Source organism: Toxorhynchites rutilus, chromosome 3 (assembly GCF_029784135.1).
Source record: "Toxorhynchites rutilus septentrionalis strain SRP chromosome 3, ASM2978413v1, whole genome shotgun sequence".
In the NCBI taxonomy this organism is placed as follows: domain Eukaryota; kingdom Metazoa; phylum Arthropoda; class Insecta; order Diptera; family Culicidae; genus Toxorhynchites; species Toxorhynchites rutilus.
In genome coordinates this window covers 63,990,340-64,017,625 of record NC_073746.1, presented here as the reverse complement: position 1 = coordinate 64,017,625, position 27,286 = coordinate 63,990,340, and the positions used below count along the sequence as shown (strand labels likewise).

Below are 27,286 nucleotides of genomic sequence, written 5' to 3'. Positions count from 1 at the left end.
CCATTTTCGCTGCCACCCTAATGCTCACATACATAGCCCCGCCACAAAGGGAACATTTGAGGGTGTAGGTTCTTGATTGTTTTGAAAATATGGTCCCAAAAAATAAAAGGTACCATGTAAGAAAAACCTTCAATCGAACGGATCGTTAAGATAGATTTCAGGTAGCACAAAGTTCATAGATTGTCTCACTAATGAATTAGCTATAGAACACCTAATCTGGCAAGGGATTCGAAGAAAAGAATGAGGAAACCAGAGATGTGAAGTTTTGGCGAGAATTAAAGTTCTATTATAGTCCAGATCCTTCATTAGTTCCGTAACAATGGGTTTTTTTTCATGGAACAGAAACTTAATGCACTCGATTACTTCCGATTCCACTCGATATCAAAAAATGTATAGCTGCCAAACGGATCGAGAAGAGAGACAAGAGAATTAATAATGGAATGGAATGGTGGCTAAGGTTGAAATAGCATGAAAAAATGCAGGATGTTCGGGAAAATCATTGCAGTTTTTTCTGAACTACATCGGATTAGTAGAATAAGCAAAATTGTAATTGTTTTTTCTTTTTCCTTTTTATCCTGAATATTCTTCAAAGTATTCTGTCATTCTAATTTGGGTGGAGACAAACTCAACGGTTCAAATCAGATTTGTCGTTCTCCTGTAATGATGAAATATCATAAAAATTTTAGTAAAAAAAAAATAATAAAAATTAGAAGTCATTTTTCTTACAAAATATTTTCTTATTAAACTCTGAACAAATTTTATAGGAATAGTGCAAACAATTACTGTCGGGAGAAGGGGACGTGTGTCACTTTTTTAACACTTTCGGTATGAGACTCCGACGCGACTAGAGAAGTACCTTTTCTGGACAAGTGGCCTTTTTCTTATTTTAGAATATTGTTCAATGAAATGTATAAATTAATCTTTGTGGCGTGGAATATTTATTGAATATAATGCATAACATCATCACCGGACTATTTCTATTTAATTTTAGTCCTTTTTGTCGCCGAATTGAACGGATTCATATATTATTCCTTGTTATATTCATACGTGCAAAAGAAAAATTCAAATGTTAGGCTTCCATATAGTTATGCGATAAATACAATGGTCATACATATACACACTTGTGAAAGAATTGTGAACTGTAAACTCTAAACTAATCGGTGACTTATTCTTTACAGTTACAGTTTCGGGGATATTTTTTATAATATATGGGCTGAAATAGAGATTGGCGAGCGCTCACGAGCCGCTCATTTTAGCCGGTTCGTCATATTATCAGTGTTAGAATATGGCAGTTTTTGCTTCCGATCAGCTGCCAGGATTCATATTCTCAAGCTGGAGAGAATACAATATCGTTGCTTGCGTATAGCCATGGGGTGTTTGCATTCGACACATACGATGAGTCTCGAAGTTTTGGCAGGAGTACCCCCGCTTACTCTTCGATTCACAGAATTATCCTACAGATTTCTCATCCGTTGCAAGATCATGAATCCATTGGTGATTGATAACTTCGAAAATCTACTCCAACTGACTCCTCAGTCAAGTTTTATGTCTTTATACCATGAGTACCTTACCCACGACGTGCACCCTTCACCAGGCATCTCCAACCAAGTTTGCTTCCCATACTTCTGCAATTCCTCTGTCATTTTTGATCTGTCCATGCGACAAAAAATCCATGGAATCCCAGATCACCTACGCTCCGATTCTATTCCGCCGATATTTTCGGCAGAATATGGGAAAGTTAGATCTGATAAAATGTTCTTTACTGACGGTTCATTCATAAACGGGTCCACTGGGTTCGGCATCTTCAATGAAAATTCCAGTGCCTCTTTCAAACTCAAAGATCCTTGTTCCGTGTATGTCGCTGAACTGGGTGCGATATATTACGCATTAGGGATCATTGAAACATTGCCCATCGACCACTATTTAATATTTTCAGACAGTCTCAGCTCAATAGAGGCAATTCGTTCAATGAAAGTTGATAAACGCTCATCTTATTTCCTAACAAGAATAAGACATCTATTGAGTGTTTTGGTCGAAAAATTATTCAAGATTACCTTAGCATGGGTTCCCTCTCATTGCTCGATTCCGGGGAATGAGAAAGCGGACTTACTAGCTAAGGTGGGCGCTTTAGAAGGCACACTTTTTGAAAGGCGAATTGCTTATAATGAATTTTTCCACATTCCTCGTCAGTATACGCTCGTAAGTTGGCAGCGCATATGGAGTAGTGATGAGTTCGGTCGTTGGTTACACACGATTATCCCTAAGGTCTCGACGAGTGCATGGTTCAAGGGATTGAATGTAGGTCGTGATTTCATTCGCGTGATATCTCGGCTTATGTCCAATCACTACAACCTAAACGCGCATCTCTATCGCATTGGGCTCGCAGCAAACAATCTTTGTGATTGTGGCGATGGCTACCACGACATCGAGCATGTTGTCTGGTCGTGTACCCGATTCCATGCTGCTCGCTCTCAGCTCTCTAGAGCACTGAGAGCACAAGGCAGACAATCGGATATCCCCGTCCGGGATATCTTAGGTAGCCGGGATCCTGATCTTCTGCTTCATCTATAACTGTTCCTCAGAAACGCCGATGTCAACGTTTAATGATGTTTCCTTCGTTGTGTCCCCGTTTCATATCCCTCCTATCCGATCGATAAACTTTTACTTAGTCGCGGCAATACATACACACACTCTTTACAGATGCACGGGCCGAAGGTTGTGCAGTCCAGTGATCATTCAACAAGAGCCAAAGGTTGTACCGCTCATGACAACTCTACACGAGCTGATGATTGCGCCGGCTAGTGACCATTCTATCCTGGATTCCTCGAGTCGAGAAAGACGCACCACGCTAGATATGGGGTACAGACTAGGGAGCGTTGCTGATTAATGGTCAGCTGCATCCCAATAGGAAGTATCCCGTGTCGGGCACACGTACAGAGCATCGAAGATTGCAACATACCAATTATGAGAACACTTGTAATACTAACCTCGAGCCAACCGCGAGTAATCGGTTACATATTACTAACATAGTTGTAAGACAAAAATTGTCAAAATATTGGACTCCCGGCCCCGTCAGGCTAACGCCACATGCGCCTTAATAAAATATATATTTTGGATAAAAAAAAAGAGCCGCTTTTCAAAAGAGTCGGCTCAAAAAAAGGCCACGGTTCAAAAAAGAGCCGCTCTTTGAAAGAGTCTCGGCCGATTTTTGAAAGGGTTTCGGCTAAAAAAAAACCGCGGTTCGAAAGAGTATCGGTTCAAAAAAGACCCGCGGTTCAAAAAGTGCCGCTCAAATGATCCGGCTCGAAATGCCCATCTCTAGACTGAACAATATCCACAAGAAAACAAGGCACAGGAAGTTCCTAAAAATCCTTCTATATCTTTTTGTGCCCCATCAAAAAAACAGGCATTAATTCTTAGTTTACCAAGAATACAGAGACAAAGAATATAAGAAATATGAATACTTGAAAATTCAGAACCTTTATCATCTCTCTCTTTTAACTCTCGTTTAACTCTCTAGAAGATTGTTAAACATTCTTCTTTTCGAAAAAAAAACCCGAAAAACACGCTACAGCTGCATGAAATGTAAGAAATAAGGTACACCGGGGCAAGTTGAAATTCGACGTAAGTTAAAACGAAAATTATAACTTTTACTAGGAATGATGGATTGACGTGATAAAAATAGATATAGTAATCATCATCTTTCAACCCACCTTATGACAGCCATTACCAGAATATTGGAATGCTTTAACGCAATCCGCGCTCTTGTTTACTTTTCCTTGTTCTGGGAAATCAAAATAAACGTTTTTTGCGCGCTGATTCAATCTGTCCGAAAGCACAATATTTTTCAAAAATATTGCCGGAATCGCACGTCAAATAGGGATAATCAAGTGTAATGGTTTTGAAAAAAAAACTGAAAAATATTTTTTCCATATAGCTCTGAGCATTTAGACTCATCCCATGATGTTTTCAACCCTGGGGTAAGTTGGAACCAGTGAAAATCGATTACTTATCAAACATTGCTGCAGATGCCGGACGTTGGTTGTCGGTGATTGCTGTATAAATGAATGATGATAAATTAAAAAATAAGAATCATTCATATTTCGTTCCTCAGTATGTTCTACATAATTTATGAATACACAGACACGATACAAGTAAAATTTGTTAATTTTGCAACTAGGGGTCGTTCAAATATTACGTAACGCAACGTGTTTACTATTTTAGAATCCCTCCTCTCTACATAACATGTAACAAATGGTAATTTGCATAAAAATGTTTAGATTAAGTGTACTATGCAAGTGTAAATGTACTAATTTAGATGTTCCACTACTATGTCCCGTACTAAATTTTCTCATCGTTTAAATGAAAGCAACAGAATTGGTTCCGCGTTTCTACTTACCCCACTTTAATTGACCCCGTGTGAATCCCTATGTTTTATCGAAAGTCATCTGTTACACCTTGTATATACTGCAAACAGATTTCAATTTTCTGATAACTGTTGAACTTCGAAAAAATCGTTTCAACTTGCCCCGGTGTACCTTATAATTTTCTCGAGCATGCAGTTATGATATGTTCTGATTCTCATACCAATGAAACCACAATCGATTAATACGATTCAGTTGCTTATTTCCAATTAATAACAGGAAAAATCGAAAAAAAAGTTATTTGTGTTGGAGTATCAAATATTACTCTGTTTTGACGAGATTGAATTGGATGACTATTAAAACTGAACAAAGACGAAAAAAATATTTTTTTTCTGGAGTTTTTTCCTTGAATTATATCCCCTTCTTCAAATAAATACAAATAAAGTCTGAAAAATACACAAAGGTAACATTACAGAGAAATTCAACTTTTTATCTGTGACACCGTGCGCGAGTATACGGGTTATGATTTTGCATGCGAGTATAGCAGAGTTAAAGAAAAATATTTAATTGAGTGAGAAGCTCCGAAAATTTTTTTTTCATTAACTTCATTCAGTTTTAAAAGTCTGTTAAAACTGAATGAAGTTAATGAAAAAAAATTGAATTGATTCTTGGTCTTTCAGACCGTATACGCGAATATAGGAGGGTTCATAAGATCAAAAGCTTTGACGAATAGTGTATCGCTATTTTGACTTAAGACAAAATTAGGATTAGTTGTAATTTTTTCAAAGAAAACATGAGAAAGTTGTTGTTAGAAGAACTTTTTCCCTGTAAAAGTATCCTTCTTTCGATGTATGGACTTGGTGGTAATTGTATTGGCCGTTCATATAATTTTCCTAACAATTAAAAAAAATACGTTCTTTTAAAATAATTTTTTTTCAATGCAATTATTTTAAATTATTTTTTTGTATTTCATTAAGAAAATTCAAACATTTTTCCACATTTAATCCTCTGACCAAAACTTTTGTAGGTATCACAGATTTTGAGTTAGAAATTTGTAAAAAAAAATAAGAAAAAAACTTTGACCCAATTTTTTTTTGATGATTTTAAATATGCAAAGTTACTTAAATGGTCAATATCCCCTTAAGCGAATTGACATGAAATTCGTCATAAGCAACAGAAGGGATTGCGAAGTAGCAACATGAACAGAAACATCCTCAGCAGCAGCAACACCGTAAACGAGTTTTTATTTTCCTGCACAATCTGAACCACCTTTTTCGCTCCTTTCACAACGTGATTCATGTTCCCGTTTTCCAAGCAGAAGGTATTAATTTGTCAGTTCATTTCCAAGAGAAACTGTTAGAAAAAGAAGATTTGACGAGCTGGCGGCTGTCCAGGATGCTGACTTCCATTGAGGGAAGCTTCTTGAATTTGCCAATTCCCTTACTTTTTATAGTTTCGCACGTTCGACCCGTTTCGATTATCATACTTTCAATTTCAACTACGTGAGAGTGGATGCAAACGCGGTATTCAATCGTGAATCGCTGATCGACAATCTCGCTAGCGTGTTTCCAATCGAAACTCGCAGTTTGTTTAGTTGAACCTTTGAAATTTCAGTTATGGAGGTATATCCCGCCAGGTCTTTCATAACCTGCATGATTTTGAGAACTTTGCCGTTTGGTTCAGACTCGAAGAAAACAACGAACGGTCCAGTTCCAGGTACATTCTCCGGATAGACTTTGACGTGAGCCGGTGACAACGGAGGAGGAAAACGAGGACGAAGGTTGAGTGGAAGCGCTGACAACAGAAAAAAGAAACTCAACCATTCGAGTGGAAGCTGTGATAACAGGTGGGAAATGCAAAATTGAGTGGCAATGGATAGTTCAAGGATTTGAGAAGAGAAGTTTTCGGATGTTTTAGAGGAAGGCATTTTGGGTTGGGTAGATTCTATGGGACTGAGAAAAATCTTCCGAAGTGCGAATGCGGTTGAAAGCTTCGTATTCCCATCCATCCATCATTTTATTTTTTTCTTGTTATTCATTTCCGAAATAGACAAGCCCATCGCTACCTCAAACAATTTTTTAGCTTATTCTTAAACCCCGATTCGTGACCGGTTTGGGATTTACTGTTTTTTACGTGTCGTGTTTTTGTAAACCGGCACTAACCCGAAGCATTTCTACCGTTTTCTTGAGTCGTCGGGATTTGTGTTTCTGTCGAAAGGTTATTACTTGATTAATGCTATATCTAGCACTAGCTCAAATGGAAAATTTCGCGGATTAAGAAATGTGGAATAATGACGCTGACAGAACAAAATATGTTTGCCTCACTCACGAGTAATCAGTCATCCAGCCAGTGAATTTCAAGTTTAACGTATAGAGAGTATTTTTCAGCAATGAGAGCTGTATTCTTCGGTTGAAAAGATGAAAATTTTGTTCCGGTGCGGTTTCAATCATTTTCTGTCGCCATTCTGCGAAAGGTGTTAAATAGTATAATTTGTGGTTTATTTATATGGGGATGATGGTTTTGGGAACGTTGAAGATGTAACTTCGCTAAGAGATACTTAAAAACTACTTGAATGTTCAATAATTTCAGTGTTTTATTGCGCTCCAGACAGCAAGCAATCAACAGTACATGTTAATGCTAAGGCTGAGGATTGATTTGAATGTTCTGTTGTTACACTGCTTTGGAAAAGTAGGTCAACCATTTAGTTTACTTACATTACATCTGCACTGTATAGAAATATGAATAAGAAGCAACATTCGCTTATAACTCAATCATTTCTCGACAGAGTAAATTTTTTTAGTCAATTAATTTAACTTCCGGGTAGATTACTTCATGTACAAATTTCTTGATGAATTGAAATCCGTTCACAAAAAAATAAAATTCATGAAATTTATGATATTGTTGACAGAGATCAAAAATGTAAGCGATAACGATCAATATGACTTTAAATCTTTTACATTAACATGCATAACTAAAAATGTGGCGATTCCGTTTTATATATATACACCTAATGTGTCACACATCTTGTTATATTCACTGTCACATCAACTTGTCACTCAGATCTAATCAAGGTCTAGTTTGGTGCTAAAAAAATGGTTGATATTCTTAATTCCGATATTTCTGTAAGCTACGATTCGCATTGAAATGTATATGATTTTTAGAAAACAAACATTTCCTATTTTGCTTCAATCATTGCAATGATGAAAACAACAACATCTGTCATCAAAAAGTGCGAACGCAACGCAATCATTTTCAATTAAGCAAATAAATAATTGTACTCCTGGCGGGTAATTGAGCTTGCGAAATGCGAATCACAACATCACCACCAAGTGAAACAACAGCACCAGCAATTGTGCAAGCTGTGAACAAATTGGAAGCACAAATGTCACACCCACGCACATCCCCACATTCATGTAATCTATTTCATTTCCCGTTCCTGCCAGGATTCGTTGGTTTCGCACATTCATTCATTTCTCATTCCATTCATTGCATTTGGGTGTAAACTCACGGAACGGAACAGGATGCAATTCCATTTTTCATTTTTACTCAAGCTTCTTTCCTCTGTCGCATGGTGAGCCGATATTTGTGGGGGAGGGCAACTGTCTGTGGTGGATTCCAGTCGTTGGACGGAAGGAATAAAATTTGGACATCACAGCGCACCGCCCATCCGAGTTGCATTCATTACATATTTGCGAAGTTCGTGTCCGAACGTGAGGGCGGAATTACATTGTGCACATATCAACACTGCTGGGGATTTATTTTTTGCTGATAAAGGTGACGGCGATGATGATGATGATGTGGCAACAGGCGGAAGTAAATTATTCCCATCGTTTCCCACGCTGATTACCGTCGCTCTCATGCTTGATGCAGCGTCGTATGCAGTTCGTGCATTCAGCCATTCAAGTCAGGCTGTCATCCTGACACGTACCCAGAGGTGAGAAATGTAAACTTTACGACCTGTTGATTTCTCGCTCGGAACTTTTCGACCGACTTCCTTGAGTGCCCAAAAGTGAAAGCTCACCATGAAATTTTGCGCAAACATAGCTCCATTCGGTGCCCGCGAAACCTTACCCAAGTGCTTGCTCCAGCTAGCGTCTGTGATCAATCAAGCCCCAGACACGCTTCAGGGCATAATTCAAACTTCGGAAAGATGGCTGTGATGGCTTCGCGAGTCAAGCAGCCTCCACCTCGTCTCACGTTCTCGACCTTCTCTCGGTGCTGATTTATATTTATGTGGCACGTGCCTGATGAGCTTTGCCATTTGATTGCTGCCGTGTGCTGTTTGCTAACACCGATCGAAGGTGTATTTGCAGGCAGAGAGATGTCACCAGCCGGTCGGTCGGTTGGAGCCTGTACCTTCCCTGTTTCGCCTTCGATCTGCCAAGGCTAACATACCTGCTCTTATTATATTCGGATAATAGGAGAAAATATGTGTGAAGCATCACCATAAATTGCAATCAATGGAAATGAAAAACAGCCCCTGCCTTCGGCCCAACTTGGAACTTGAACCCGGGAGCGAGAGTGGATGCAGAAGAATTTAAATAAATTTTGATTCGTAGAAGTCTACCTGAATTTGTATTGACGATAAGTCAAATCAGCTTATCTTTGTTGATTTATTCTGAGCAATATTGCTAATACATGAACGTAATCTTCAGTTTTATTTCTGCAATTAGTTCGAGTTGTACAGGTTCCGCCCTTTCAATCTCCCAGCGGTCAGCATAATTGACAGTCATATAATCATTTGCAACAGCACCAATAGTCTAGACCAGTGGGTACACCCAAAGTTAATTTTTAGCGCATGTTTTGGCATCCTGATTTATTGCATTAAATGAGCTCAAAAATAACAGAAAATGTCCAAATTCATTTAATAATGAAATGTAATATTATCACGCATTAACACCTTCGTCGCCCAGAGCGGTTCGGCGGAGTTTCCTGCGAGGCCCAATATGGAATATTCTGTTCAATCGATTGCGAAGATTCTGTGAATATGTCATACTAAGAACATATGTCACATTTGTGGGAAAATAATCGTCATAAACTGTATCACATTTGGCAACTTCGATTTTTCACGTAATTCGTTTTCATCGTTCTTGGCGCTTGGTAGTTAAAAAGCTAAAAGAAGAAGCAAGTTGCAAGTTTTTTCCTGAGAATGAGAATAATAATTGCGCAACGCCGTGAAGCACCTGTTTAAAGAATATGTCTATTATGTATATTTTTTAGACACATGTGTTTTTTTTCATCCTTAAAATGTTCACCGGACGGCGTGATAGTAAATCTGAAAGCGAAAAAAGTAGTAACGACGAAATAGTGCGAAGCGTTAGAAGAAAAGTTTCGAGTATTATCTCATCGAGTTCCGATTAGGATATTGAGGAACTATACGCAAGAGAAGACCTGGACGATATGTTAGAAGAACTTACTATAGACGACATCAAGATATTGATTTTTCAACAGTACATTTAAAATGTGAATTTTCACAAATAAGTACAGGGTGGGCCATTTAAAGTGGAAGCATCTGGCAACCCCATAACTTTTGACAGAGATGTCAGATTAACAGATGTCATACCGCGTTGGAAGCGTCATTTCAGTACAATTTTAACCATGGAACAATACACACCTAAACAACGCGCTGAAATTGTTCAGCTGTACATTCAAAATAACTTCTCAATTGTGTTAACTAAACGTGCGTGGAAAAATAAAAATAAAGTTAAAACATCGCCTGGAGACAACACTATACGTCGATTATATGCCAAATTTATATCGTCTGGTAGTGTTGGTAATGCCAGTCATCTGTCCAGACAACGACCAAGACGTTTCGACGAGAATATTGATGCCGTTCGAGCCAGTGTTGCAGAGACTCCATCGACATCAGGTCGCCATCGTTCGCAAGAGTTAGGCATCGCTCGAACCACTCTCCGACGCATAATTCGTGTTGATTTGAAAATGTTTCCGTATAAAATTCAAATGGCTCAACAACTTAACCCATACAGCGGCTGCCACGACCAAATTATTGCGCGAAATGTTCCCCGGAAGATTAATATCGAAAAACGGCAATTATGACTGGCCACCGAGATCACCTGATTTGACGCCTCCTGACTTTTTTTTATGGGGATATTTAAAATCCAAGGTATACACTGGTAAACCAAGGACCCTGGCTACGCTGAAAGACAATATCCGACAAGAAATTGCTGCCATATCGGCCGAAACATTGGGCAAAGTGATGGAAAATGCCGAAAAAAGGGCACATTTTGCGGTCAAGGCCAGAGGCGGTCATTTACGAGATATCATAATCAAAAAGTAGTTAGAACAAATCTCCTTGGACCAAAATAAATGAATTTCAAAAAATTTTTTTTTAAATTCCACTTCTTTACTTTGCTATTGCAAAAACAAATCCTTCCACTTTAAATGGCCCACCCTGTATATTCAGCTAGTCAAGCCATTTCGTTTGATACCCATATTGATGAATTGAAAAAGAATGTCCCATTTTGTGATGACGGTCTTTTGGATTTACATTTTTCATAAATAACTGTGTTCTACTAGTCAAGCACTTTCATTTGATACCCATGTTGATGGGATTTTGATAAAATATGTAGTCCACCATTTTGTAGCGGCCGCCATCTTGGATTTTCAAGATAATAGAATACGCAGTTTTATAACGGCAGCAGAGATAAAGGCGTGCTCCAAATTTCAGATCAATCGGTCAACAGGAAGGAGGTTAAATTTCTATTGATGTGGGACAACCCTGCAGATAAACATACAAACATACTTACAGTAGGTAATGCTAAATAAAACCGTTTAAAAGTATAGTATGAAAACTATATTTTTATGTTTTTGATTTTTAGATTATTGTTCATAATCCATATTTACATTTAAGTGCCCATTCTATCAAATTCCGTTAAAAAATATCAATACAACAACATACAACAGCACCAGTGGCTTTGTTGATAGCGTGGTCATGTAAAACAGCCTTGCATTCCAGCCGGCCTTGGCTCGATCCCCGTTGACATCGTTTGGATTTTTTTTTTTTTGGTACAATCCAAAGCTGACGTTCAGTCCGAGAGGAAGAGATTTCTGCTCCCATACATACAAAGCTTTTGAAAAAGGTGCCTTTATATGTTCATTTAACCCTTCAGCACACGAAAAAACCGCAGGCCACAAAAATAATTAAATAAAGAAGGGTGCGGTTCACGACACTACCGCATTTTCAACGTAGGACTACGACCAATGAGCGAATGCTTTCACTGAGTGAGCGACGTAAAAATTTTCCGAAATAATAGAACGCCGATTTGAGAAAATTTTCAAATTAACTTCCAGAGTTAACATGCACTGTTGATTGCTCGCTGTCTAGAGCGACACTCAAATACTGAACTCAGATAATATCCAAGTAGATTATTTTTCTATCTCTCAGCAAAATTACATTTGTAACGCTTCAAATAACAGAAAATTCAAATTCTGTTCGATTTTTTTTCAAACAACAGAAAATTCGAACAGAATCGGCTGTTGTGTGGGCTGATTGCGTCTACAACAATCACTGCGAGACAAATTTTCACCCTTAGTTTTCGCGACTTTCATCACTGAACAATACCTAATTCACATCCGGATTGACGCCACTTCTCACCCGTGAACAATGCTCTAATTCACGAAAATTAATTGATCGATCGGGAAAAGTCAGCAATAAGTCATTCACGATCTATCAGTCATACTGCTAGCCTTTTCGAAAAAGGCTCGCCAGAGAGCCTTTTCGAAATGACGAGCAATTCCACGCCAAATCGGCTCTCTCTGATTTATTTTTTAAATATTGTACATATGGTGTCAGCGATCAAAAAACACAGTTTCCATTATCATATGTCCAATTTTGATTACGACTGAATTTTCATAAGGGCGTATGCAGAAAAATGGAACTTATTTCCAAAAAATCGAAACTCGAATTCAAGATGTTTGATTAAAATATGACATACGGCAAAGGTATAGAGCAATAATTGAACTATTTAAGAACTGTTATGAAATATCACTAAAAACATTATTTTTATGTTTAAAACACTTTCCTCGTTCAAATTGAATAGGATTTTTAAAAGGAATCTGATAGAATAGGCAACTAAGTGTAACTATAGGATATGTAGAAAAATAATAAAATTATAACCATATCATTATAATGTTTATACTATATTTTTTATTTATTTATTTACTAGCTGACCCGGCAAACTTCGTCCCGCCAAAAATTTGTTTTTTGTTATCAATACCTTCAAACATTCACGTTTTCTTACTATGAGCAAGTTCAAGGGTCCAATCGCAGAAATGTTCATTGATTGATCTTCTATTCGTCTCCGTTGAATTTACTTTTTACTATAAAATTCCTGGTATTTCTAACAAAACTCATCATTATAAAATCAGATTATTTTCAGACACAATTCTCGTTCAAGATTTTTCAACCACTTGTAAATAACATGTTTCTCCATTACATGAAATAAATGTTTTATACAGATTGCTTGATTAATTTGCGAGTAATGCAGAAATTTGTGTTTCATTTGTATGACAGCCCCCCCTTAGAGAGGGGGAGGGGGGAGGGTGGAGAGTCTAACTACTATTGAAACATTTATTGCACCCTAAAACCTCAATATGGCTAATTTGGTTCCATTTGCATGAATAATTCTCGAGTAATGCAGACAGTTGTGTTTCATTTGTATGGCAGCCCCCCCCTTAGAGAGGGGGGTGGAGAGTCTAACCACCATATAAACATTTATTGCACCCTTGAACCTCAATATGCCTCATTTTTATGGCAGACCACACCCCCCCCCCCATTCCCTTAAAGAGGGGGGAAGGGGTCTCAAAATACCACGAAAATCTTCCCCGGGCCCAAAAACCCCTACATACCAATTTTCATGTTAATCGGTTTAGTTGTTTCCGAGTCCATAAGAATCAGACAGACAGCCAGACAGAAATCCATTTATATATATATATATATATATATATATATATATATATATATATATATATATATATATATATATATATATATAGACTAGCTAACCCGGCAAACTTCGTCCCGCCCATTTACTTGATTAATTCTCGAGTAATGCAGAAATTTGTGTTTTATTTGTATGGCAGCCACCCCTAAGAGACGGGGGAGGGGTATCTAACCACCATAGAAACATTCATTGCACCCTAAAGTTTCCATATGCCTAATTTGGTTTAATTTGCTAGATTAATTCTCGGGTAATGCAAAAATTTGTGTTTCATTTGTACGGCAGCCCCCCCTTTGAGTGGGGGAAGGACTGTCTAACCATCATAGAAACATTTATGGCACCCTAAAACTTTCACATGCTAACTTTGGTTTCGTTTGATTGATTAATTTCCGAGTAATGCAAAAAATTGTGTTTCATTTGTATGGCAGCCCCCTCTAAGAGAGGGGGAAGGAGTATCTTATCACCATAGAAACATTTATTGCATCCTAAAACCTCCATATGCCAAATTTGGTTTCATTTGCTTGATTAATTCTCGAGTAATGCAGAAATTTGTGTTTCATTTGTATGGCAGCCCCCCCTTTGAGTGGGGGAAGGACTGTCTAACCATCATAGAATCATTTATTGCACCCTAAAACTTTCACATGCCAACTTTGGTTTCGTTTGCTTGGTTAATTTCCGAGTAATGCAGAAATTTGTGTTTCATTTGTATGGCAGCCCCCCCTTAGAGAGGGAGGAGGGGTCACAAAATATCACGAAAACCTTCCCCGGCCCCAAAAACCCCTACATACCAATTTCCATGTCGATCGGATCAGTAGTTTCCGAGTCTATAAGAATCAGACAGACAGACAGACATCACTCCATTTTAATATATATATATATAGATAGATAGATAGATAGATAGATAGATAATGCGGATGGTTTGTACTGCAGCTTTTTGCGAAACCCATATAATATGACTTTGGCATGTATTATTGTTGTCTTTTCATCTTCAAATTAAATAAAATATTGCTAGATCATGTAAAAGTTGTATACAAAATAAGTTGGATCTTCACTTAATAATTAATCCGTCATTTGGGCTCCGCTAGAAACTCAGAAAAGTCAGTTTAAATTTCAATACTTTGAGAAATCGTAACAATTTCAGAAAAGTAAAATGGAAATCTCATGAAAAATTATATACAACGTTTTATCCTAGGACTAACCGTTCTCGAGACATGATCAATTTTATATAACAAAAATAATGTCCGTACAATAATATAAAATGCATACTGCTGCTGGACATTACAACTGAGGTTCCGTCAGGGTTACCATATCTACAGAATAATCATTATTTATACAGATGTTTCATAATTTTTGAAATCATGAATATGTAGTTACAGATTGCAGATTTTTTGGACTTCAAACAGAATTTACAGATTTTTTTAAAACAAGATTCCAATATTAGTTATGGCTTGAAGTCATTTTTTTTCCATCTCACCAATATTAAACTAGATATCAGTCGCGTAACGAGAATGATTTTCAAGTTTGCTCTTACTGGAATCCGTCGTTAAACGCAGCCTAGAAAGGTACAACTACAACCGAAAATTTTTGGAGATTTTGAACAGAAGAAGCAACAGGAACATACGTCGGTGTTGAAGCTGTAGGAACAGGAGCTACTGAACTAGGCGAAAGCAGAAAAAATATAAATGTAGATAAAATTAGAACCTGTCCGTATCCTAAGCATATGACTTTAATGCATTTTTATGACAATATTTCAAACGTTGAGATCTCTCGTATCTCGTAAACATCATCATCTTTACACCGAAAAATCCGAACGCGCTCCTAAATCCACTGAAGCTCTTTTCCAAAAAAAAAATCAAAAAATAATTCGCTTTTGATTTCTTTTGATGTAGTTCAAGAAAATAGAAGCACTCTTCACCAAACGTCATGGAAAACGTCACCAAACAAAATTGCACCACTGAATGCGATATCTATCTTCAATTCTTCATTTATATCAAGCAAAACATCTGTGTCTGACATCAGCATTCAGAAAGACTGCTTTGTGCTAGCTGGAGTGAGATTGTGACTTGGATGATCATGGCTTGGATTAAAGCGGCTTTAAAATTTCTCTGCTCAATTGCCTCTAGGCTTCAATAGACCAATTTGCAAAATTAAACTAAACTCTCGGCCTTGAGAAAGGGCATTTGGGGAACCTCGCTGCCGTCTGGTCGCTAGCTGGATGACTGATGAATCGTGAATACTGTGAAGTCACGAATAGCTTCTTTATACTCAATAAATTGAGAACGGACGGGGCTAAATTGCAATATTTTCTCTATCCACATTGTTCGTAGAACGAACGCTGCATATGTTTTTTTATATTTCATAAAAGCGAGCCCTGTTTCCTGATTTGGCACCATTACCGAAAGACGTAATTGTTATGATAAATTTCTAAATAATAAATATGTTTCAGTGATACCCGCAGAGTATCAACCGTCACTATACATCGCAATTTATGCAATTTCGTTCGGAGAAGGTACCGCGTCGATTTTCATATATTTTTTCAGTGAATGGATCAATTGGCAAACACTGTACATGATCCATTCTTGTTCTCGTGAGAACAATACACGACATTTGGTACTCGATGACCACCAAGAATCGATTCCTCATCGGTAATACCCAGCGCAAATAATACTCCCCTCCCCGGCAATTGTAATCATCGATCGATTGAGGAATTCTTGAAAATTCTATAATAGAGCTGCTGCTTTCACCAAACAATGCGGTTTCATCGATACGGTGAAATAATCGAACATTTCATATTCTCCATCATCAAATTCATAGTCAATGGCATCAATCCGTATCGATTTTTCATCGTTATTTCGTTTTTCGCTAAATGCTCCGTTCAGTCCGGCTGCAGGAAAGAAATAAGATTGGGATAGCCATTTGAAAACAAATCCAGCATTGGATACAAGGGTCTCGAAAGTCGAATATCGTATACCGATGCGATTTTGGAATCGAAGATGGTTACTTCCGATTAGTTAAAAACGGTTCTAAGATGCTGGAAATAGCATGAAATTTCACAATACGATCGGGAATGATAGCGTTAGCATATATCCATGGGTGCGCGAAGAAGAACGAAAAATAAAATAAAGTTTCATAGGGGGCAAATAGGATTTAGGCGAGAGGGGAATAACGTTAGAGTGTAAAGAATCTAGCCTTAGAGTGGTGCGTGGGAGTAAGACAAAGAAATTGCACATACAAATGCACACGCAAACGTCAACGGTCAACGTCAACATAATCTTCAACGCGCAAACATAAAAGCTTTGCACAGGTACGCGCTAAAACACACACATGTGCATACATAGAGTTTGTAAGCGCCGCCCGATGAGCCAGGCTTATTCGGCCAACGATGGCAAGGCTTAGGACTACCGGTCTGATTAGGGCCGCCTTCCTCTATTGGATGAACATTTAGAAGGGGAAGGGCAGATCCCAGAAGAAAGTGCGAGGTATTCAGGATAGTAACTAACATAAAAAATTATATATAGCTTACTACAATACGGTGAAATTCATTTTTAATACACTTTTTTGATTTTGTGCAGGTACAACGCTTTTTTTTATCTTCGCTTATTTTTCGTTGGCCTATTTCCGCCACTTTAGTGCCAATCACCGACATAAGGTACAACGCTTTGTGGAGACTGTTTTATTCAGGAATATACGTTCATCTTTTCTGACAAATCATAGAACAAAGTTAATTTGTATGCTTTGGAACGAAACTGAAACGCATCGATTTTCCTACCGTCTGGTGGAAAGTGCTTGTGTACTATTGCACCATATCATTTCTGCATCTGTACTAGAGTTGTAAATGTTAATTCTCTAAAACCAGAGCGTTACGTTTAAGAAGCAAGGTTTTGAGCGTTAATACCTCTTTGTTGGTTGAGAGAAAAGGTATGACAATCACTTACGAAAGATAGAAGGTGTGTAAGTGATGTTCGTTACTTATTGACCCAATTTTTTTGACGCTAGAACCAGGATGAATCCTGAATCACCCATCTTGAACAACTTCTACTAAACCACGCAAACCCATCGGTGTTTTTGGGGCCACGAAAACATTCGACTAAAGAGTTATTTTTATTTATTTATTTTTTTATTCGATACATTCTAAAGCATTATCCAAAGTAATCAAGAGTGAATTAATTTGTATATTTTTTTTGCTTCTGTGAATTTAGGAGCGTGTTCGAATTTATTGATGATATGTGAAGAAGGTATTTTTCAGCGGTAAGAACTGTGTTCTTTGGTGGAAAACTGGAGGTGAAAATTTATTCCGTAGCGAGTGCTACCGACACTCCATCACAAACCCAATTCTGTACGGGTTCTCTGTTGTCTTACTGAGTGTTCTTTGGAGCGTTGTTTTTAGGTGCATTGAAAATGTAGTTTAGTTTTGTAGAAATACTAAAAACTACTAAGTTCTGTGTCAATCGCTCATGTCAGTGTTACCAGATGTTTATACTAAAGTTTCACTCTTAAGTTTCTATAATGTTTGTTCCACGCCATTCAAAATTTAGTCCTCTACTTTTGACCAATCTGAAAAAAGGTTAAGTACCACTGGTCTAGACGGAGCTCAAGGTCATCGGTAAAGATTCTCCCTCCGCCATTGTCGATCTAATGGAAGATGACTCACAGTTAAACCATCATCGCACTGTGATTGAATCACCCGCCTTATCTGGACTAGTTCTCCTCGGGGGTTAAGCAAATAATCGTCAACTCTCCAAAACCAATCCCTGTAACGATAATTCCGAAACCCACTTTTAAACATTTATACGACTGCGGTGAAAACACACACACACACACACACGCGGGCGGCTGATTTGCTGGGTGCCAAAAGTTTACTCCGCTCGTCAAGCTTAGATTGTTCCGTTAATAATGAATGAAATTTCTCGAAACCGAGCGCTTGCTCTACTGTACACAAGACACTCTATGAAGGAGGGGTGAGAGGGGGTTTATCCGGTGCGGAAGCTACCTCTTAACGCTACAGACGTTGCGCGGGGGATAAGCTCTTTGCTGGAGAATGGATTTTGTGGTTTCACGCAAGCAGGTGTGAACCGTCGGATGATACATAACCCAAAAAAACCGCTTCCGATCGATAGCATCTGATTGATGGGGCGAATGGTGTTTGATGTTTTTTTTTTTTCTAAACAGGTGATTAATTTTAACGGCACTGATGTGTGCTGGAAGAACTTGGGGTTTCGTTTGCGGTTGTGTCTAATTTGAATTTGATATATGACATCATTTTATTGATTCCTTCCTCGTATGTTCTATCTTGCAGGGCACTCGCTGAGGGCATCCTTGCCGACAACCCACACCTGGTGCTGCTCTTCTACCTAGCTCAACTATTTTTAAGGGAACTCATCAAAAGTCACCGCTTGGTGCAGGTCATACCTATGGATATGTCCGGATATTACGGTAGGTTTGCTCAAAAACAAAAGCTCATGCCGGTTACACAGAAGAATACTGTTTATGTCCACAGAAAATCGCGCCGGGCCCTCGAATCTCGGCAATGTGATAAGTCAAATTTTACTCTGCAAGCAGATAACACCCGACTTCAACCAGGAGGAGCTTTGTAGTATAACCAAGGACTCGCAGGAGATCGCCCGGATACTGCAGGATTTGCAGGAGTTCATGCCTCAGCAGGAAACATACCTGGGTAAGCATGTACATTTATTGTAATTTATAACTCATATCCATTGACTTCACCGTTTAGTTCATACGTTCATAAACATGGAATTAACTAGCTTTTCAAATGGAATTCAGTTTCATCTCAATGTTTTCAAGATTAAAGATCACTTCACAGTTCATTCGTGTCATTCAATTACCATAGAATTCCTTAAATAAAAGTATTGATTACCCATACATTAGAACTAAGGGGTTTATTATCCGGAGACTCAATAATCCGGAATTCGATTATCCAGAATTTTAGACTCGATTATCCAGAGTATTTTAGCTATGGTTTCACTTATTAGATATTTTGAATAATTTATTTATATTCGTTATAAATATGATTATTTGAACAAAATAGAGCGTAGCTAGGTGGAGGATGGGACTGGAATAAGGTTTGTTCCATAAAACTAGTTTCGATTATCCGCAGTAGATTTTAGGGAATTCCAAACTTTAATGAATACATTGATTTAATATTTAAACATACCTAATATCATAAATTGTTGAAACATGGATGTAACTAAGATGATCAGGGTCCGTTTAGTATGTTTAAGTTCTGTTATCTACAGTGTATCATATACACTGCGTTTCACAACTATAGGACCACTCATTTTTTCTGAGTCTCCTGAGATATGTAAGATGTCGGTTGAATTAAATGATATAGTGTAGGATTCATTTGAAAGACTGACCAATTGAACATAATTGTTGTTTTGAGGCGCGAAACAATCAAAAAACTAAAATTCCAGTGTTTCATAACTATAGAACCAGATGGAAAAACTCTCACTCCCTTACAAAATTAACGTCAATTTCACATGACTTACAATAAATTTCTAATTCATAGATCATCTTTAGTTCTCAATCAGTTCAAAAAACCGTTTGGGGTAGTTACGACCATGCTGCGAGTGCATAAAATCGAAATTTTGAAAAAAAAAATGTTGACGCCAAATGTCTTCAAATTGCATGGAACGTCGAGATCTACTGTCATCTCGATTTTTTTGTCATCTAGATCCCGTCACTTTTTTACATACTTTCTTGCACTCTAATGTGCACATGTAACAAATCGAAAATTAAAAAGTAACATTTTTCTCTAACATATTTTTCCTAATTCTCGGAATTGTCTTTCCATTGGAGGTCCATTTTCCTTAGTCCAAGTAATAACTTGTTCGATTCCACATAAGGCTGTTCCATTTGAAACCTAACTTTCGGACTATTCATCTTCATCAACCTGATGTAGTTCCAAAATTGATGAAGCGTTTGCACCCTCGGCAGTCGAAAACTAATTTTCATCATCGTAGAAATATGTGTTTGAATGCAGAACAATGTTGACTATGCCTTCATCGATCAGGGCCTCAAACTCCACTTAATTCCTAGTCAATTAATTTCTGCAGAATGGTATGCGTTCTCATACAACCGACAACGGGATATCAGCATTTTCCATGACATGACAATGGAATCAACCGGAACCTCGTCGCATGTCAGTTACCCAAAACATAGCATTCCTAGTGTTGATTCGCTTAACCATGTCATACATCTCTCCTTGACTCTTGGATGCCAAATTTTTGCTCACGCATAAGCTTTTGCTTGTAGTTGTACTTGACCATTTGGATAATATTTTGGTCCATCTGCAACTGCAACAAGGCGACGAATATTTTTTTCGATTCTCAAAACATTACTCCTTCCCCCAGAGGGTGCCAGACAATTTCTGGCTACAACACTGCAATATACAAATGAGTCATGACAAATCATAGTTATTTTACATATACCGAGAGATTTTCTTTTAATCCTTTTTATAATTCGATTATTCGGAAAATTTGATTATCCGGAGTGAAAAAAAACTCAACATTGCGGATAATCGAATCCGACCTGTATTAGAGAGCGGAATAAGAGACACTACCGTCTCAAATATTCTGCCAACAAAGTCTACGTCATCAGCGAAGCAGATGAATTGACTGGATCTATTGAAAATCGTACCACGCAAGTTAAACGCCGCTCGTCTCATAACACCCTCTAGCGCAATGTTGAACAGTAGGCAGGAGAGACCATCACCTTGTCGAAGCCCCCTGCGGAACTCAAATAATTCAGGGTGCTGTGTATAAACATGGTATTTGTTTGGGTACATTTCCAATCTGACATTCAGTCTGCGAGAATGAGACGTATATTTACTCCATACTTACAAACATTGTGAATTTGACGCTTTAACACATGAAAAATCATTCTGTAATAAGCAGAACTTGAGCCTCCGTGTATCAAGCTTGAGCAAGCCAGCAAATAGAGCCATTGAGAGACTCCGTTCCTGTCGCAGTGTGTTTTATTTCACCATTCAACAAGCAGAAGAAGTTTCTTTATCAGTTCTCCAGAAGCACGGTACCAGTGCACCGCTCGACCAGAGATTCCGCTCTCATGCTCTCGTTCCAACACACTCAATGATACAACTTTATTAGGTGAAGGCCTCGCGTCAATTTTCATGCCGTCTGGTGGAGAATGCTTCTGTATATTCGCATCAAATGTGCACATTGTTGTTGTTTTCGAGCGTTGCCAAAGGGCAACTAAAGTGGTTTTCAAGTAGATTAAAACGACGTTTTTATTAAAAAGTTATTTATAACATTTCGATGCACTATAAACTCCGAAGTGATAAACAAGCGAATTCAGTGAAACGATTTCGTAGTCCTTCGTCAATAATGTGGTCGTGTCTTAGGCATAACTGGACGACTGTTCACATATTCTAGGAGAGGTAAACAGATATTCAGGGGAAATATAAGTGTGGATTGAGGGCAGGTTGAATGAAAAGGCAGATTTGTATTCATTGGTCACGTCAATCAGAATCAGGGATGTCAGGTGATTTTTTCAAATGTCTTCACATGGTACGAAAAAATGCCTTCAAAAATTCATAACCCATTTTTCTAACAAAATTTGATAGCTTATTCAATGTTTATTATAATTGGAATTGTTATATAGCGTATTCCATGAAGCTTACCTTGAAGTTTTGAAGTTTATTTCAATAATTTGAACAACGAATATATTCCGCAACTGCAAACTAAATTGTATTAGTTTATAAATGATAATTCTTCTTCAAAATGAAGACATGTCTTCAAACCTGGCATCTCTGGTCAGAATAAGTATTGACTAGAATAATTCACCAGTCATCCTCGCTCTCAACGCTCGTCAATTTATTTTCTAGTCAATTCAAATCATGTTGACGGAAGTAATCCTAGAACAATCCACTCGACACACCCGCATTCTTCTTCTTCTTCTTCTTCTTCTTCTTCAATGGCACTAACGTTCCTAGAGGAACTTCGCCGTCTCAACGTAGTATTACTTGCGTCATTTTTATTAGTACTTAGTTGAGATTTCTATGCCAAATAACACGCCTTGATTGCATTCTGAGTGGCAAGCTCTAGAATACGCGTGATCACAGTGCAAGTCGGAGGAAATTTCTTTGACGAAAAATTCCCCCGACCAGAACGGGAATCGAACCCGAACACCCGGCATGTTAGTTATGACGCTAACCACTCGGCCACGGGAGCACCCGCATTCTACCCGCACCAATACTACCAGCATTACTTTCATCTGTACGACATAATATATCAGCCAATCCATGTCAAACCGATATAGTGGTTCTCAGGTTTTCGTGAGAAGCGGTAGTTTTGTTTCTATTCGCAAAATATTAGTCACACACCTTTTTATTTTTTCAATAGGGTGCCCATTTCCATTTTAGAGTGGCCCAAAAATGAACTGTTTCGTCTTTTATCCAAAAATGCCTTTTTTTCAAAAACTCCTAACTTTTGAATTGCTTGACCGATACACATGGTAGATATTTCAAATTAAATCCAATTGGCTAGTCTTCTGTGTAAGCAAATTACACTTGCAAAAAAATTGGATTTTGTTTTCGTAATTATTGATTGTATTTGCTTTTTATTGTTTACATGTTACTAGAGGGCTATATTTTTTTCATGAAAGCTGAGTTTTTTAAACGGTTTCATTTAGCTTGCCCTGTAATTTGTATGTTTGTAACATGTTTGTCTGTAGCGCTTCACCACATTAATAGAATTTTGAACCTCTTCCTGTTGACCGATTGATCTGAAATTTAGAACACACCTTATCTCTACAGTCATTATAAAACTGCGTATTTCATGATTTTCAAAATGCAAGATGGCGGCCGTTACAAAAATGCGGTTATATATTTTCTCAAAATCCCATCAATATGAGGTTTTCCCAAACCCCATCAATATGGGTATCAAATGAGAGGACTTGACTAGTAGAACACAGTTATTGATGAGGAATGCAAATCCAAAATGGTCGCCACCACAAAATGGTGAATTACATATTTTCTCAAAACCCCGTCAATATGGGTATCAAATAAAATTACTTGACTAGTAGAACACAGTTATTTATGCAAAATGCAAATCCAAAATGGTCTCCATCACAAAATGGCGGATAAACATATTTTCTCAAAACCTCATCAATATGGGTATCAAATAAAAGGACTTGACTAATGGAACACAGTTATCACGAGAAATGCAAATTCAAAATGGCCGCCACAACAAAAAGGCGATATATATTTTTTTCCAAAACCCAATCAATATGGGTATCAAATTAAAGGGCTTGACTAGTAAAACACAGTTATTTATAAAAAATACAAATCCAAATGGCTGCCACCACAAAATGGCGGATTACATATTTTCTCAAAACGAATCCTATCAAAATGGGTATCAAGTGAACGGACTTGACCAATAGATCACTGCTATTAAGAAAAATTCAAATCCAAGATGGCCGCTGTAACAAAATAGCCAATTATTTTTTCAAACGGTTTCATTCAACTTCACTTGTTTGTATGTATGTGTGTAAAAATTTGACCCCGTTCCTTTTGATTTATTGATCTAAAATTCGGAACAAACCTTTATCTCTGCTGTCATTATAATACTGTGTATTCCATTATCTCGAAAAACATTATCTGGCCGCAGGTAAAAAATGGTTGAATTGCTTGACTTGGAGAACACACTACATTATAAACAACATAAATTCAAAAAGGTATATATATATTTTTTTTAATATCGGTATCGAATGAAATTATTTGACTAATAGAATACAGTACATCATCATTTTATATTCCTAAGAAAATTAGGTAAGAAAAAAAAAAGTTTAATGGTTTTATTGTAGAGAAGTATACTAATCATACAGATAATGTACTAAAAACTAGAAAATAAAAAAAAAGTGAAAAAAAAACTGTTTGAGTTAAACGGTTTAATGTACTAAAAGCTAGAAAATAATTAGACAAGTAGCAGTTTATAGTTATCACATCCCTTCCTTCATTAATCTAGGGCAATGATGAGACTAAAATAAAAAAATTTTTAGACTTACAAAATATGTGTTACACAGATTTGACACGGAAAAGTTATTTTCCTTCATAATTTCTATTCCCAAAGTGTGTTTGTTCCTCCTGGAAGCCCATTACCATTTTCGCTTTGAATGGAACACAACACTCGATGTCGCCAACGCTAAATTGCTTGGCAAGGTTCTTACATTGCACAACTTGATTGGATGTAAGTCGAACGGGTTTCAGAATGCCAAATTGCTTTCTATTCGAATAATTCTCATTCGATCGAGTTCTAGAACATATGGAGCAATAGGTAAGGACTGAGATTATAACAACAGGAGCCAAAACTAATAACTAAGCAATAAAGGATATACGGAGAAAATACGGATAAAGTAGACTGTCAGTTAGATGTATGATGATGTAATGTAAAATGTATAATGTAATGTATAACGTATGTATGATGTCATTGTAAATATAAAGGGTGTGTCACATCATATTGCATCACGGAAAAAACGCTGTAGAAATTCGCCCAGTAGACCGATCCTTTTGAAATTTTTAGACAGTAAAATAAAAACTATTAAACAACTTTTGGCATTTTCATTTTATTCATACTTCGAGCCCAAGCCCGTATCCTCGCACCTTCCTCTTTACCCCGTCCATAAGGTTCTGTACAACGTCAGGTTGTAAATTTTTGGGCAGAAATCCATTTTCTCTTGAAGTCCGCCTCCGATTTGACAACTTTTGGGTTCTTCCGGAGGGCCTGCTTCATAATCGCCCAATATTTCTCTATTGGGCGAAGCTCCGGCGCGTTGGGCGGGTTCATTTCCTTTGGTACGAAGGTGACCCCGTTGGCTTCGTACCACTCCAACACGTCCTTTGAATAGTGGCACGAAGCGTGATCTGGCCAGAAGACGGTCGGGCCCTCGTGCTGCTTCAATAGCGGTAGTAAGCGCTTCTGTAGGCACTCCTTAAGGTAAACCTGCCCGTTTACCGTGCCGGTAATCACGAAGGGGGCGCTCCGCTTTCCGCAAGAGCAGATCGCTTGCCACACCATGTACGTTTTGGCAAACTTGGATAGTTTCTGCTTGCGAATCTCCTCCGGAACGCTGAATTTGTCCTCTGCGGAGAAGAACAACAGGCCCGGCAGCTGACGAAAGTCCGCTTTGACGTAGGTTTCGTCGTCCATTACCAGGCAATGCGGCTTCGTCAGCATTTCGGTGTACAGCTTCCGGGCTCGCGTCTTCCCCACCATGTTTTGCCTTTCGTCGCGGTTAGGAGCCTTCTGAACCTTGTATGTACGCAGGCCCTCCCGCTGCTTGGTCCGCTGGACGAATGAACTTGACAAATTCAGCTTATTGGCGACATCCCGGACCGAACTTCTCGGATCACGTCTAAACTGCTTAACTACGCGCTTGTGATCTTTTTCACTGACGGAGCATCCATTTTTGCCGTTCTTCACCTTCCGGTCGATGGTTAGGTTCTCGAAGTATCGATTTAGTACTCTGCTGACCGTGGATTGAACGATTCCCAGCATCTTACCGATGTCCCGATGTGACAACTCCGGATTCTCGAAATGAGTGCGCAGGATTAATTCACGACGCTCTTTTTCGTTCGACGACATTTTTCCAAATTTACGAAAAATTGACAATGAAGCATGGCCAACGTGATCTATATACTCTTATCTGATTATAAGCGAAAGCTGAAGATATAATTCCTAAAAATTAAATTTCTACAGCGTTTTTTCCGTGATGCAATTTGATGTGACACACCCTCTATTCTAACAAAAAGCTCATTGAGAAAAACATACCAAATTCCGTTCGGTAGTTAACTTACACAATAAGTTAACAAAATAATCACAATAGTCGCCTCAGCTGAAGTCTAGGTATACATAAAACCACTGTGATCACATCTACAAAAACAACCAGACATTATAATTCCAATTATAGCTAAACATTCCGAAACCTTCCATCACTGCGCACACAACAAGCGGTTACTCGGACAAAGCGTACCTGTGTCTGCTTCATCAAGCAACAAACATAATCGTAAAAGGGATGGAACGCAAAATGATAACAAAAACTAAGAATGTGGGTGTAATCGACAGGAGAAAAAACGCTCCGAGCTTCACCTGGCTCAATCTATTTTATGAGGGCGACGCAGCACACTAGTTTCTCCGTTGGTGGATTAATTTTTAATAAGTCTTCCTGGGCGTTACAGTGACTAACATGAATGAAACCTCAAAAGAATTGTGTCTGGATGAGGGCTTGTAATATAATATTTTTCTGAACTGTAAAAACTATCTCGTTTGTTAAATTAATTGTTAGAACGTTGTTTTTCATTAGAAATTGTCTAATTATTTTTATGTTGAAACATGAAGATAAATTTAAGGAATAATATTTTGAGATAAAAAGGTTTTCATAATTTAGTTTCAGTAACTACAGTTTTTTAACTTTTTTTTCATATTCAAATTCGACAGAATTGCACATTAGATTTCAAAAGTAAGATTTATGAAACGATTTTTTGAATAGTTATGTGAAAAAATAACAACAATTTGTAAATCGATTCGTTTTTCACCCTTGCTGTTTTCCGCCGTAACTCTTTGTGTGAGTTACGTTATAATTGAACCTCATCGAAGAAACAACTAAGCCAATATACATAATAGCATATAGCCACTGAAGTGTTAAATATTTTAAATCAATCGGCATGTTTTAACTTCGAATTGTGCCCTCTGCTGTGCCATCGATATTATAGCCTGATTAAACCAAATTAGAAAAAAATTACGAAATGTTCTTCGAACTAGAATCAAAAGCATCAACCAAAATGTGAACAATAATGTCAATGAACATTTTAATAAGTGAAGATTATAATCAATAAAGGAGAATCTCACATGATACATGGTGGACTTCTTTATGTGCTGGTCACTGAAGTTCACTGTATGATGAACGGTGTTTTAATTTTTTTTTTTT

The 27,286-nt window shown here is 37.8% G+C and overlaps 1 protein-coding gene across 8 annotated transcripts in view; it reads left to right on the top strand.

Moving 5' to 3' along the window:
* The window catches only part of LOC129772832 (uncharacterized), a 400,665-nt gene that overhangs the window by 317,060 nt on the left and 56,319 nt on the right, over nt 1–27,286 (top strand). For all 8 annotated transcript variants that reach the window (XR_008742651.1, XM_055776330.1, XM_055776337.1 and 5 more), the window contains exons 4-5: nt 18,621–18,757; nt 18,822–18,998. Coding sequence is in view for 7 of the 8 variants with exons in the window: in XM_055776330.1 (XP_055632305.1) it covers nt 18,621–18,757; nt 18,822–18,998 (314 nt within the window). In the remaining variant the exon portion in view is untranslated. The remainder of the gene's footprint in view (nt 1–18,620; nt 18,758–18,821; nt 18,999–27,286) is intronic.